Source organism: Argiope bruennichi, chromosome 8 (genome assembly GCF_947563725.1).
Source record: "Argiope bruennichi chromosome 8, qqArgBrue1.1, whole genome shotgun sequence".
NCBI classification, from domain to species: Eukaryota; Metazoa; Arthropoda; class Arachnida; order Araneae; family Araneidae; genus Argiope; species Argiope bruennichi.
Genome location: NC_079158.1, coordinates 109,382,292 through 109,397,977, shown reverse-complemented (window position 1 = coordinate 109,397,977; position 15,686 = coordinate 109,382,292). Strand labels below are relative to the sequence as shown.

Sequence of the window (15,686 nt, the reverse complement as noted above, 5' to 3'; positions counted from 1 at the left end):
TATATACAAACACAAATTTGAATCATAGAAGTGCAATATAAATATGATATAAATATTAACAATTATTTATAAATTTCCACTTCAAATATATAAATTAGCAATTAAAGGATAAAAGAAAAGTAAACTTTTATTTATATGAACCCGTCAAAAAAACTTTATAAGAGTTTTATTTTATATTTGTGAAATATTAGATCTAATGCTAAGATTCGTTTATTGAATTTTCAAATAAAACTGGAGAATACTAATCATTAGAGATCAACCAATTATTTTCATATTAAATATTAGCTTCAGCTCCATTCTCAAAGTTATTTAATTGTTTACATATTAGTAAAAAAACTATCTTTCAAAAATAAAAGATTTTTAAATCTGTAGAATGAGGAAGTTGTACCTGTAAGGCTCAGTAATCGTTGCTGTGTGAGGAGGGTGCCGTGGACAGACGGACGGTCGGCTCAATCTGTTGGTTTCGATGTCTGGAATGCTACCTGGTCCTCGTCCACCACGCAACCGCGGCAGTCAGAAGCAGCGTGGCCAGCGCTGGCCTTCCCGGTCCGACCCCGGACCTGTGCTGGCCCCTCCTGGAGGCAGTCCGCCGCAACTGGGCAGGGGTGAGGAGGCGACACTCCTCCTCGCCAGAGTCCACATCAGAGCCCACGTGTTGCGGACAGTAGCAGCGGTGGGGTGGACCGTACGACGACACGTCCTGAATGCTGTCCAGATCCGGAATATCCGGGTCTGCAAGGAACAAGACAATGAAATAACGTCACAGTTTATATAGAAAGTGTCAAAATTATATAAAGTTACATGCAAGGTGGTTAAAATTAAGGTAAGACTTAAGATCGGCATCCGAATTTTCGCCAAATAACGACAAAGTCATGCTATTCGTTCAAAAACCCGTCAAAAGTCTGCATATTCAATACAAAAAATGGTAACAAATAATTTTTAGTATAGAAAAAATATTTGGCGAGAGATGATCTCAAAATAATTTAAATTTGGCGACCGGACATTAATCTTAAGTCTCAACAGAGTTGCAATATTTTTATTCACAGCACTATTCAGAAACCTTTGGTTTTCTCATATGTTACTCACGAAATTGGGCGTATGATATTATTTCCTTGTTTGGAAATACTTACTAAAATTTCAAAGAAGTAAAGAAAAAATTTCCATCCACATTGTTTCGTTTTATACTGTGTTTTCAAAATCAACCTGCATTTCTGTACAAATTAAAATGTTGGTTTTTTACAGACTACAGAGATCTTGTTTATTTGGGCTGTGTTAACAGTCAGTATTTGAAACTGATACACTCTAAATTCATAAAATTAAGCTATAATAAAGAGTACTGTTAGATGTATTGTAATATCTAAAATAATGAAGTTACTTTTCATGTTTTGTCAAAGATTGTTTAAATCTATTGTTTTACAGCATTTAATTCGTAATTTAAACTATGGCAGATATTTTGTAGTAAAATAATAAAATTTTTATTAAATTAGGTTTTATATTTAATTCTTTGAAGAAATATTTCAACAATCACATTTATTTATTAAAGTACATTTTCATTTTTATCTAAAAAAATTTAATTTAATACTTTTAGATATTATAAGGTTTGAATACATTAAAACTAATTTTATTTGCCATCAAAATTATTATAAAAAGCAAGAAATACTGGATATTTTATTGGATATTTATCTTAGTAATACTCTCAAAGATTTCATCGATTTCTTCTTCTCTTATCCGAAACAAACGCAGTTCGAATCTTATTTGGAATTATTATTATTCGAATTTTATTTCGATATTTGTAGCAAAAAAATTCGCTAAGTCAATTTTTAAAAGCACATCTTTATTATTGATTTAAAAAGTAAATTTTTAAAATTTTAATCATTTTCTACATTTGAATCATTATTTTATAAGAGATTGTTATAAATACTATGGTATTTGTAAATAATAATTTTTTTTCTTTCAAATTTACTATTATATGGTGCCACTTATGAGAATTTTAAGTTCAGTTAAATTAATCTATCGGCTGATAATTTTTTTTTCAAAATTTTAGCTTTATATTGTCTTGAGAATAGACAAGAAAGTTAATAATCGAAGACAAAATTCCATCTTTGTAAACATGAAAGAATTCACATTAATTAAAAATGCGTAAAAATTACAATATATAAGAAATTTCGATAAAATCTCATGTATAGTTTCAATAATTATAGTCATTTTGAATGTTATTATTTGAAATTGTAGCAGTTGCTTCTTCTCTTTTGGATAATGGATGGCGATGCCTTATTAGGTGCGCATCCCATAGTACATTGCGATTGTAAATAATGAGATGTGATGCTGTTCTGTTGAGGTGCGCGTGTTAATGTCTTCTCTCGTCTTCGTGTTTTGTGTGAAATGTGATCCTTAAAGTAATTTCCCCGAAAACATGGGTCCTCTTCTTTTCACTGCACGGGTCATAATGATCTTCATTCCACTATAATATCATATATTTTGTAGTAACTTAATGAAGCAGCAAAATTTTACTCTCTCGAGAAAAAAATTTAAAATATTTGCATTAGAAAATACACAAGCAGTGGCGTAACAAGGGTCAGATTATTAAATAGGTAATTTAGACAATTCTCGGGTCTCTACAACAGTAGGAGGCTTCGAACTTTCAAATCGTTTTTTGCAGTATTTTCAAAATTATTTAATTTTATGCTTTAATTTAATTCTAAAGGCCCCACAATCAAGCTTATTCATATTAAAATTAAGTAGTGATTAAATTAATAATTAGAAACATTTTTTAATTAATTATCATTTGTATGATGCTAATTTACAATTCTAAAAAGCGTGGTACTTTATAATTTTAAAAAGAAGTACGATCTAGCAATTGAATTTTATATGAGAATCAAGAGAATTTTATCATTTTTTGCTATTAAAAATGTATTTTTAAATTTGATTTGTCCAAATTTTTTTATATGCAATATATTGAAACCAAATTTTGATTAAAGTTATCTGTAGCTAAACGTTTTGTTATTTCAGTTTGTCAAAAATCGTAATTTAGAACTATTTATATAAAGATGAAATCTAAATAAATAAGAAAATGTTTGGTTCAGAAAGTGTGGCAGTTCAAAGAGACCGCCCCGAAATTTGAATTGCCTAAGGGCCCCTAAAAGATTTAATATGGCCGTATATCTAACTATGGTGAATATGACTAGAAAAATAATAAAGTTGTGATGATAAAAGGTCCAAATTCGATTATTACAATTACATAAGCCCAATGACTTTACTACTGCCTTGATTTCAGTTGTTTTTCTTCTGTCATAATTGATTGATTTTAAAGAAATAATAAACTCTTAGAGAAATAAAAGTATGAAATAAACTATTTTTAATTTATTATAAAATAAAATTAATTTCAGAATAAAATAAAAAAATAACTTGTCAAATGAAAATTTAAACAAATATTGAATTAATTCCTTGCTCCATCTAAATAAATTTAAGATTAAATCAATTTTTAATTCAAATAATTAAATTTATAAAAAATATGAATTTAGTTATTCGTAATTTTAATTATAATACTAATCATTTAATTTTATAAGGAATTTAATATTATAAGGAATAGCAAGGACTTTAAAAATTGTAATCTAGTAGACTATCTTACTCATTAAGCTAGCGGAAGTGATTTCTCCGAAATTTTTTCGCATACCTTCCAATAATGGAGCTATCCCACACGCTTGTATAAAACTGAGACTGCGTACTTTTACACTTAAGATGCCAAATCTGCATACCAAATTTTATTTATTGAGCTCCTTACGTTTTGCAGTTTTCAAATTCACACTGAACTCAGACAGCCAAATAGACATCTTTACTCTGAATATATTTTATTGAAAATTTGACAACAAATTTGTCAAAATTCTACAATATAATTATTTACTATTTGATTAATAAATAGTTATTTTCTATGAGTTTCATACAATGTCATTCGTTTCTGGGAGTGCTATTTTAAGCACTCGAATGGTAATGAAATTTCATTAATCCATTTTCAATGTGTTCATTTTATCCATATTTCATTCGCTTAGCCCAAGTCTTATCGGGGGGGGGGGGGGTATCATGTTCACAGGCCGGCACTATTTCAAAAATGTGTTTATAGGCTTTATGGAAGTCTAAGCGTGGATATTGGTTAAAATCCCGACTTCAGATTTATTGTTGTTTACAGTATTCTCTCTTTGTATATTTTGCATACGCGGAAGTAAAGTAAATAAAAATAAGTTAAGAAGGCGTTGTACTTTTTTCAAAAATTAAAAACTGCCGGTCCTTATTTTTATATTTTGAGTCTCCCTTTTCACATTAATTCAAACATTTATTAATCACAGTAAAATGCGATTAAATATTTTGTGTAAGAATTAATTTTTTATTTTAATAATATATTCTTACATGATATTAAAATGTATATCATTTATTTCTCGTAAATTCCTTCCTTAAATTTTTAGGGGAGCTATAAATATTACAATATGTACAATACAATAAATATTATCATATGTACAATATAATAAGTATTACAATATGTACTATACAATAAATATTACAATTTGTACAATGCAATAAATATTACCATTTGTACAATGCAATAAGTATTATAATATGTACTATACAATAAATATTACAATTAAAAAATATTTACAATATTCAAGTGGTATTTTCCTGTTTGTAGGTATCCTTAATTAAAGCTAAAGAATAAAATGAAACTAAATTTCATATGTAGATTGTCGAGGATATAGAGAATAAATTCCGCAAAAGAAAAGCTAAAAACTATTGATGGAATATGTGTACACAGAGAAATATATTAAAAAATTGTTCCGAATGGGTCAAGAAATTCTCATGTTGATTAACTCTTCATACTCGGTTGGCTCCACTAAAGAACCATTTTAGGCGGCTCATAATTTTCATATTTTATTTATTTATTTTTTAATTTTGATTGTTAAAAATTCCCACAGAATGATAAAAAGATGTTGAATTCAAAATGAAATTTCGCATAATCCATTTGCTATGGATAATCCATTTCGCATAATCCATTAGATTATTTTTTTGACAACACCAAACTCTCTCCAACCGGTGATATTAATTACTAATTTTTGATTCTTTTATACGAAGTGTACAAAATAAAAGTATTGTATTTTTCAAAAAATTCGAGACGTTTCAGACTTTCTTAAGTTCGAAAAATTACGTCTAGTAAGGAGAAAAATTATTATTGGTTTTATTCCTGTCTGTCGATGTGTATAGTAAAAAAACGGTTTGATCTAGAAGAATGAAATTTGGTATACTGACACTACTCTAAATTTGTAGATTTTCTTTTAAATTTTGAACGAAATCCATTCGTAGGAAGTCTGTCTTTCCGTCTATTCGAGTAAAATGAGTTCGATGATGAAAAAGCTCAAAAGTTAGCTACATAAAATTTGGTGCACAGGTTTAGCATCTAAAATATACACGAAGAGGGGTTTTTCTTGAGCCAAATATGTCAAATTGTTGTTTGTCTGTTGTAACTTAGCAGGCATACAGACAAAAAAATTCATAAGTTTAATGACTTAAATATATGAAATTTGAAACGGGATTTTGGGATTATAATTGCAGTTCTGTGCCAGATTTTTAAAAAAAATTTAATTTGGAATTGGTCAGAAAAAATATCCAACCTGCGTATTCAGTTTTGTAGTATCTGTGTATTAACATCCCAGTAATAAACGCCAAAAAAGTCGCCGAAAATCAAATTCTAATTGGTCCTTTCGTAGTCAATATTCATTCGCATATGGTATACGATTAATAATATGCGAATGAATTTATTAGAGAATAAAAGAAAAAGTTTCGTTGAAACCATTCCCGCTGGTTTTTAAATTTTCCACATATTGTCTATATGTTTTTGGTTCACTTTATCCGTTAGGTTTAACTGCAGGTACCGATAAAAAAAAAAGACATGTATATTTTATCGCCACTTTTTTCTTGGACTTCCTTTCCTATGACACATTTTTAAACCAACAGCAAATATTTATTGGCCTGGATTAAAATATTAAAGAACATAAATAGGAATCATATCTAGTATAAAATGTTTAAGCTAGATAATATAGTAGGGCAAGAAGTGATCGTTTAAAACACTTCCTTTTCAGACCTCTTCGCTATTTTGGTTCTCGAATATCTACTGGAATTTTTATAATTACTGATGATTTGAGTTTAATTTTCTAAGGAGCTTCCAAATGACAGTACGGAACTTCTGACAAATTATTTGCCCCATCTTCCTCCGAATCCTTTGCCCGGGACCCATATGTCCTGTTATGTCAATACTGTTTTAACTCTTTCACTACAGTTCCGGCCAAATAGGCCCTGCAAATTCTATACGGGAAGGGCGGTTTCTGTTTCAGACGAGAAGTGTAAGATGTAAAACAAGTTATCATCAAGTATGTCCTCGCTTTACATACTGCATCCCTCGTTTGAATGTGTTAGTAGTGAATGTGTTAAATCTTTGAAATATGCGTTATGAAAGAAGACGAAAATGCCGTGGTACCTATGCACTTGAATACCCGTTCACCCGCGTACTGATCCTTGACGCTGGGGTGGAAATAAGGACATCTTTGTTCCACCAGGCGGCAGATGTATCGGCAGGGTTTCACCCCTTCATCTTCCACCTGCAGTGGCGGCAGGTACATGGCGCACACCCACTGCTTGTAGGCCTCCTGGAAAAGAAAATTGAAGTACATTAATTGAAAGTAAATACATTAAAAAAGGACAGTAACATATTTCAGTTTAAAGTAAAATTTATCAATTTTACAATTAGCAATGAAAAATGTATCACAATTTTTGAAGAATTTCAAATTTTTACCAGTATTGATTGGCCTAAATCACAAAGAATCATGGGCGAGAATTTTTACCATAAAAATCTATCGCCAATTGTTAAATAATTTCTACTGGGAAAAGAACAGCAATTTCAGACAATAATTCCGGAGAAAGTTACTATATGTGATTAGATCCTTGATCTCAGTTATGATCCATTCCTCTTTAGATTTTCCGATTTACCCTTCAAAACCAATCGATCGGCTTTTTCTATCGTAAAGTCAAAGTCACTTGCACATATTTAAAGTCTGATTCGTAGTTATTGCATATTATATGATATTCGTAAATTAATTAATTATGATTAATTATATATGAATTAATTAATTAATATGAATTTCGTAAATGGCAGATGATAAAAGAAATTATTTCTCCTGGGCCATTGGTTCTAGACTATTTTGAAGCTTTCTGATATTTTAAACATATGTTTATTGTTATTTAATCTAAAAACGGCTTTTGAATCACTTACCCTCACTTACCAACCACTCAAGAATTTAAAGGTAAATATCCAATACTGAAATAAATGTAAGAATTCTAAGTATCTAGTGTCTAATAAAGATCTAAATTTTTTTCTTTTATTTCTTTCAAAGTTTTTAGTGAAAAATCCGCTGAATTGTATATTTATAAGCAACAGAATATGTTGTGGAAATATTAGATATGAAACATTGTATCCTGTTACTCATTTTTAACAAAGGAAGTTAATGTTCATAAAAATAAATGGAGATCATTACAGCAATGACTACAATATTTGTTAAAATTTGGGTTTAGTATAAGAAAACCCTTTTATTTCTTTTCAAAGTTTTTAGAGAAAAGTCCGCTGAATTGTATATTTATAAGCAACAGAATATTTTGAGGAAATATTAGATGTGAAACATTGTTACTCATTTTTAACAAAGGAAGTTAATGTTCATAAAAATAAATTGAGATCATTACAGCAATGACTACAATATTTGTTAAAATTTGGGTTTAGTATAAGAAAACCCTTTTATTTCTTTTCAAAGTTTTTAGAGAAAAGTCCGCTGAATTGTATATTTATAAGCAACAGAATATTTTGAGGAAATATTAGATGTGAAACATTGTTACTCATTTTTAACAAAGGAAGTTAATGTTCATAAAAATAAATTGAGATCATTACAGCAATGACTACAATATTTGTTAAAATTTGGGTTTAGTATAAGAAAACCCTTTTATTTCTTTTCAAAGTTTTTAGAGAAAAGTCCGCTGAATTGTATATTTATAAGCAACAGAATATTTTGAGGAAATATTAGATGTGAAACATTGTTACTCATTTTTAACAAAGGAAGTTAATGTTCATAAAAATAAATTGAGATCATTACAGCAATGACTACAATATTCGTTAAAATTTGTGTTTAGTATAAGAAAACATACAATGAAGCCTAAAATAGAAAGACATTTCTGATTCGATGGTAATAACTGTAGGAATATGATGAGAATGTATTACGGTAATTCTAGTAGTGAGATATCGTTATATATATATTATCGGTTGACAATGCACCGCTTAGAATTTATGCATAAAAGGATTTAGCGATTTTGGATCTTTAACATATTAGCATTTATCACAATTTTTTTGCGTTTAGATCGTCCATTATAAAATGATTTTTTGCAGTTATTAGACAATAGTCTTTCTTTTAAATTTTAGAATTACTGGTCAAAATTTTTACTCCTGAAATAGACAAAGAAAAAATATCGTGATCATCAAAAAAAAAAAAAAAAATGACATTTTGATGAATTTCTGCATTTCAGAGCGAACTGAATTCGACCTCTAAAACTTTGAACCTTGTTCAAAGCTGTGAATGCCATGATTGCTTGGAATTTTACTTTCCCACATGAGAGTTGTATACTTCGTAGAAGAGTAAAGAAAATCAGTATTTATATAATAGACAGCATGGCACTGGCGAAAAATAGTTGCGAAATATCAGTCTTTGATATAAATCTAGTATGCAAATTTTGACCACAGCCATTAATCATTGACATGTGATTAATACACAGTCATGCGAAAGTCAAATATGTAATTTGGACGCTTTTTTGCATACTGACAGAAACAAAAATTTCTAATAGAATTGCAATCGCAGTCACATACCAAATTTCATTTATTTAAGTTATTGCATTTTGTGTCTTCATGTTTAAATAGATTCAAACGTATAGACCAACAAACAATCAGCATTTTTACAGGTTTTGTTTGAAATTTTATATGGATCTTTTATTTTGCATACTAAATTTGTTTAAATAATTTTAACTATCTAGCTCTCTACGTTTTGTAGTTCACTTGTACTTGAACTGCAAGACTAACAAATCTTTTCAGGATGAATTTGATTCAAAAGTTGAATGAAGTCTACATATCAAATTTCATCCACCTAGCTCAAAACTTTTTTGAGTTCTTGTGTTCACAGATAGATAAATATCCTTATAATAAAGGATTATAAAATTTTGTATACGTCTTACTAGAAAACAAATATCAAATATTTTTTAATTATTCTTTGAGCTTTTTGGAAGAATTTTATTATCTTTATTATCTTTTATACGAAATATAAAAAAAAAAGAATTGCAATCATCAATGAATCGAACTCGAAAGTTTGACGAATCTCCACTTTTAGAATGTCCAGAGTTCAAAAAGAACATTTTTGGGGAATATTTATATTTGTTCATCAGTGAGAACGGTTCACTCTAAAACGCATTGAGCTATATGAATGAAACTTAGCATATAGTCTTTGCACCAATTTTGTAAGGACCGCGGTGGCCTGGTGGTAAGGTCTCGGCTTCGGAACGGGAGGGTTTCAGGTTCGAGATCCGATTCTACCGAAGAACCGTCGTGTAAGCGGGTCTGGTGCACGTTAAACGTCCTGTCCAAACTTCCTCCCCCTGGTGTGGCGTGGCGTAGTGTGGAGAGGGGCTACCAGTTCAGGTGTCGTCCTCGTTGTCTGACCACGGTTCAAAATGATGAGATCCGTCCCAAAGTAGGCCTAGTGTTGCTTTAAAACGGGACGCTAATATAACTAAACTAAACTAACCAAAATCAATTTTGTAAACATCTATCAAATTTTGAGTAAAATCTATTCAGAGGAAATCTGAGTTCGAATATACGTTAACATGATAATTACAGCGCGAAGAGAACTAGATGAATAAGATTCAGTACGCAGATTTAACATCTATATTGTAGACATTTATCAAATTTTAAGGCAAATTCAGCAAGGAGTTCCTAGTTTGTCAGTTTGTATTTTCAGAAGTAATCATACGCGATAATTAAAAAATGCAGTAACTTAAATATACAATTTTTTATGTTAATTTTTGGCTACAAGTATATTTCTGTGTCAAATTTTGGTTTCAGTCGATTAGGAAAAACATGTCTCAAACGCAAATTCGAATTTCAGATACTATTACCGGGCTGCCGTGGATTATTCGCCAAAAAACTCGCGAAGGATGGCATGATAGATTCAGTAAAAAAACTAAATTCACACCAAAGGCTAATATTTCGTAACTATAGTATGCCGATGCCATGTAAAGTGTTCTCCGCTTTATTTCAGGTACACAATTTTTTGCTTGTAGGAGGGAAGGGATTGGAGATAATATCTATATTTTAGAGTGCGCAACGAAGTTTGGAGTACACCATCCCGCTGGTTATTGGATTTGTAAAATGTTCTTTTCCATCATAAAATAATAATAATAAAATTGATGTTTGATATTGTTGTGTTCGTGTGTCAACAAAAATAAAATGCAGACAAACTTACTATAAAACTAAATCTTATTACATTATAGATAATATTATCAAATTTACACCAACTTCTTTTCATTTAAATTCTGACATCGTTTTTAAACAACAAATTCAAAAGTTCCAAAAAATATCACTGTTGCCAATCTCAATTTACATCTATTTGCAAAATAAAATTTATAATTATTAAAATAATCGTTAGCCACTTTTAAATAAAATATTTATGATTTATGTCGCAACAATATATTAAGTCACTTGTACAGTTTCTACAAGTTGAAGTCAAAGTTACTGTTCAAGCCATCTCAAGTTCGCTATACATCAAGTCACAGTTCAAGTTAAATCTGATGACAATATATCTGTAGATATTTTCTATTTGCGTTTATCAAGTCGCGCGTGCCGAAATATTCTTTCTTAATGAATGTTATCGAATTATGATTCTGTAATTTGTTATTTTTAATATTAATTTATTGTTTTGTCTTATTTTGTATTTATTTGATACTAATTTTTTAATTTGTGAATTAAAAAATATTCAATTACGATAAAATGTTCTTTTTGCCATACATTTTTTTTAACTGAGCAACGCAACCTATTCTTATCAAGTATCAAAAAGCTTAATAGAAGTTTCAAGCTTCACTTTTCTTGCCAATTTTTTAAAAATCTTTCTTGAAAAATTCATTGATTTTATAAAAAAAAAACAAAAAAAAACTAGAAATCAAAATTCGATTTTCTGATACCATCCGGATAACAGAGACCTCGGCTGACAGAAGTTCGGATAATTGAGATGGAATACTCGCATCGAACTGTACTTGAAATGCATTTACAATGGACACTTAAGAGTTTCTACACTAGTTCTATTCAGCGCACGTATGCCCATGAAGAGTGAAAACAGTCTGCTAAGATTTATTTAAAGCATGGCGTCCCAAGATGTAGCTTGCAGACATCTTTATGTAAATAACTGCGAAAGGATTCTCAGCACTCGGTTCGAAGAGCAGAAGAAAAGAATAAGAAGAATTCTACGAATAAGCTGCCGAATAGGAATGCCCGCATGGATGTTTCATAACTGAAATATTTTTAAGCCTTATTTTTTTAGCATTTAAACCTCGAGTTAAAAAAAGAATGTCGAATCAATACTTTCGGGAGTGAAATAAGAGGATATTTATAGACGATACGTTTTGGGAACAAATATGTACAAATATTTAAATGTTCTTTTAATATTAGGAATAATTTAGAATGCGATGACTATCAGTTTTACTGTAGTTAAAACATTATTGCGTATGATATTTTTCTGGAAAAAATAGAAGTTTGAATATAAGTAAATTACAGCTTCTCTTTAATTAGTTTCTTTGGAGGTGCCTGCTACTTTGTATTGGTAATTCGAACTCGAGATTTTAACTAATTTCCCTGTTCCAGATCTCCCTGAGTTCGAAAAACACATTTTTGGCACTGTGTTTTTTAGTGAACATGGTAACTCCAAAACACTTTTAGCAAGATGGATGAAATTTGGTTTATAGACTTAGGACCAAATTTATAAATTTCTATAAAATTTAAATAAAATCCAAGCAGGGGATGTCTCCTATGTTTTACTGTTCGTGTATAAGTGAACAAGATACAAGATATAAAAATTAGAAGTAATAAGGGAAGTAATGCAATCTTTAAGAATTCGAACTCGAGATTTTGACGAATTTCCCTGTTCGAGATCTCCCTGAGTTCGAAAAACACATTTTTGGCACTGTGTTTTTTAGTGAACATGGTAACTCCAAAACACTTTTAGCAAGATGGATGAAATTTGGTTTATAGACATATGATCAAATTTATAAATTTCTATCAAATTTGAATAAAATCCAAGCAGTGGAAGTCTCCTATGTTTTACTGTTCGTGTATAAGTGAACAAGATACCATCAAAAATTCGAAGTAATAAGGGAAATAATGCAATCTTTAAGAATTCGAAATCGAGATTTTGACGAATTTCCCTGTTCCAGATCTCCCTGAGTTCGAAAAACACATTTTTGGCACTGTGTTTTTTAGTGAGCATGGTAATTCAAAAACACTCTGAGCAAGAAGGATGAAATCTAGTTTATAGACATAGGATCAAATTTATAAATTTCTATAAAATTTGAATAAAATCCAAGCAGTGGAAGTCTCCTATGTTTTACTGTTCGTATATAAGTGAACAAGATACTATCAAAAATTCGAAGTAATAAGGGAAGTAATGCAATCTTTAAGAATTAGAACTCGAGATTTTGACGAATTTCCCTGTTCCAGATCTCCCTGAGTTCGAAAAACACATTTTTGGCACTGTGTTTTTTAGTGAGCATGGTAATTCAAAAACACTCTGAGCAAGAAGGATGAAATCTAGTTTATAGACATAGGATCAAATTTATAAATTTCTATCAAATTTGAATAAAATCCAAGCAGTGGAAGTCTCCTATGTTTTACTGTTCGTGTATAAGTGAACAAGATACCATCAAAAATTCGAAGTAATAAGGGAAATAATGCAATCTTTAAGAATTCGAAATCGAGATTTTGACGAATTTCCCTGTTCCAGATCTCCCTGAGTTCGAAAAACACATTTTTGGCACTGTGTTTTTTAGTGAGCATGGTAATTCAAAAACACTCTGAGCAAGAAGGATGAAATCTAGTTTATAGACATAGGATCAAATTTATAAATTTCTATAAAATTTGAATAAAATCCAAGCAGTGGAAGTCTCCTATGTTTTACTGTTCGTATATAAGTGAACAAGATACTATCAAAAATTCGAAGTAATAAGGGAAGTAATGCAATCTTTAAGAATTAGAACTCGAGATTTTGACGAATTTCCCTGTTCCAGATCTCCCTGAGTTCGAAAAACACATTTTTGGCACTGTGTTTTTTAGTGAGCATGGTAATTCAAAAACACTCTGAGCAAGAAGGATGAAATCTAGTTTATAGACATAGGATCAAATTTATAAATTTCTATCAAATTTGAATAAAATCCAAGCAGTGGAAGTCTCCTATGTTTTACTGTTCGTGTATAAGTGAACAAGATACCATCAAAAATTCGAAGTAATAAGGGAAATAATGCAATCTTTAAGAATTCGAAATCGAGATTTTGACGAATTTCCCTGTTCCAGATCTCCCTGAGTTCGAAAAACACATTTTTGGCACTGTGTTTTTTAGTGAGCATGGTAATTCAAAAACACTCTGAGCAAGAAGGATGAAATCTAGTTTATAGACATAGGATCAAATTTATAAATTTCTATAAAATTTGAATAAAATCCAAGCAGTGGAAGTCTCCTATGTTTTACTGTTCGTATATAAGTGAACAAGATACTATCAAAAATTCGAAGTAATAAGGGAAGTAATGCAATCTTTAAGAATTAGAACTCGAGATTTTGACGAATTTCCCTGTTCCAGATCTCCCTGAGTTCGAAAAACACATTTTTGGCACTGTGTTTTTTAGTGAGCATGGTAATTCAAAAACACTCTGAGCAAGAAGGATGAAATCTAGTTTATAGACATAGGATCAAATTTATAAATTTCTATCAAATTTGAATAAAATCCAAGCAGTGGAAGTCTCCTATGTTTTACTGTTCGTGTATAAGTGAACAAGATACCATCAAAAATTCGAAGTAATAAGGGAAATAATGCAATCTTTAAGAATTCGAAATCGAGATTTTGACGAATTTCCCTGTTCCAGATCTCCCTGAGTTCGAAAAACACATTTTTGGCACTGTGTTTTTTAGTGAGCATGGTAATTCAAAAACACTCTGAGCAAGAAGGATGAAATCTAGTTTATAGACATAGGATCAAATTTATAAATTTCTATAAAATTTGAATAAAATCCAAGCAGTGGAAGTCTCCTATGTTTTACTGTTCGTATATAAGTGAACAAGATACTATCAAAAATTCGAAGTAATAAGGGAAGTAATGCAATCTTTAAGAATTAGAACTCGAGATTTTGACGAATTTCCCTGTTCCAGATCTCCCTGAGTTCGAAAAACACATTTTTGGCACTGTGTTTTTTAGTGAGCATGGTAATTCAAAAACACTCTGAGCAAGAAGGATGAAATCTAGTTTATAGACATAGGATCAAATTTATAAATTTCTATCAAATTTGAATAAAATCGAAGCAGTGGAAGTCTCCTATGTTTTACTGTTCGTGTATAAGTGAACAAGATACCATCAAAAATTCGAAGTAATAAGGGAAATAATGCAATCTTTAAGAATTCGAAATCGAGATTTTGACGAATTTCCCTGTTCCAGATCTCCCTGAGTTCGAAAAACACATTTTTGGCACTGTGTTTTTTAGTGAGCATGGTAATTCAAAAACACTCTGAGCAAGAAGGATGAAATCTAGTTTATAGACATAGGATCAAATTTATAAATTTCTATAAAATTTGAATAAAATCCAAGCAGGGGATGTGTCCTATGTTTTGCTGCTCATTTATAAGTGAACAAGATACCATCAAAAGCAAAGAGCTATGTAATCAAAATTAAAAGTTTAGTATCTAAAATCTTGGATCTTATCAAATTTTGAACCGAATTTACCAAGCGGTTGATAGTCTGTAGTTCTGTACTTTCGTATGCATTTAAACGCAGTGACTTAAATTAATAAAATTTGGTGTGAATTTTGTTGATTTAAATTAAATCAATCATTTTTATCATATTAAATAAATAAATCATTTTTATCAAATCAGCTTTATCGTTTATCATTTTTATCATATTAAATCAATAAATCATTTTTATCATATTAAATCAATAAATCATTTTTATCATATTAAATCAATAAATCATTTTTATCATATTAAATCAATAAATCATTTTTATCAAATCAGCTTTATCGTTTATCATTTTTATCATATTAAATCAATAAATCATTTTTATCATATTAAATCAATAAATCATTTTTATCAAATCAGCTTTATCGTTTATCATTTTTATCATATTAAATCAATAAATCATTTTTATCAAATCAGCTTTATCGTTTATCATTTTTATCAAATCAGCTTTATCGTTTATCATTTTTATCAAATTAAATCACTAAAATCTTGTTATTACAATTGTAGTTAATTTTGGTGTGAATCGGCGGGAAAAAATGCGTCAAAAATATACAAAATCTCACGATAGATACAGTAAAAA

General features: G+C 29.8%; 1 protein-coding gene across 1 annotated transcript in view; it reads right to left on the bottom strand.

The window, feature by feature from the left end:
* The window catches only part of LOC129981906 (uncharacterized), a 178,083-nt gene that overhangs the window by 18,544 nt on the left and 143,853 nt on the right, over positions 1–15,686 (bottom strand). The window contains exons 2-3 of the mRNA XM_056092956.1: positions 6,518–6,686; positions 389–732 (exon numbers count right to left, since the gene is read on the bottom strand). Of these exons, the coding sequence (XP_055948931.1) occupies positions 479–732; positions 6,518–6,686 (423 nt within the window). The 3' untranslated portion in view covers positions 389–478. The remainder of the gene's footprint in view (positions 1–388; positions 733–6,517; positions 6,687–15,686) is intronic.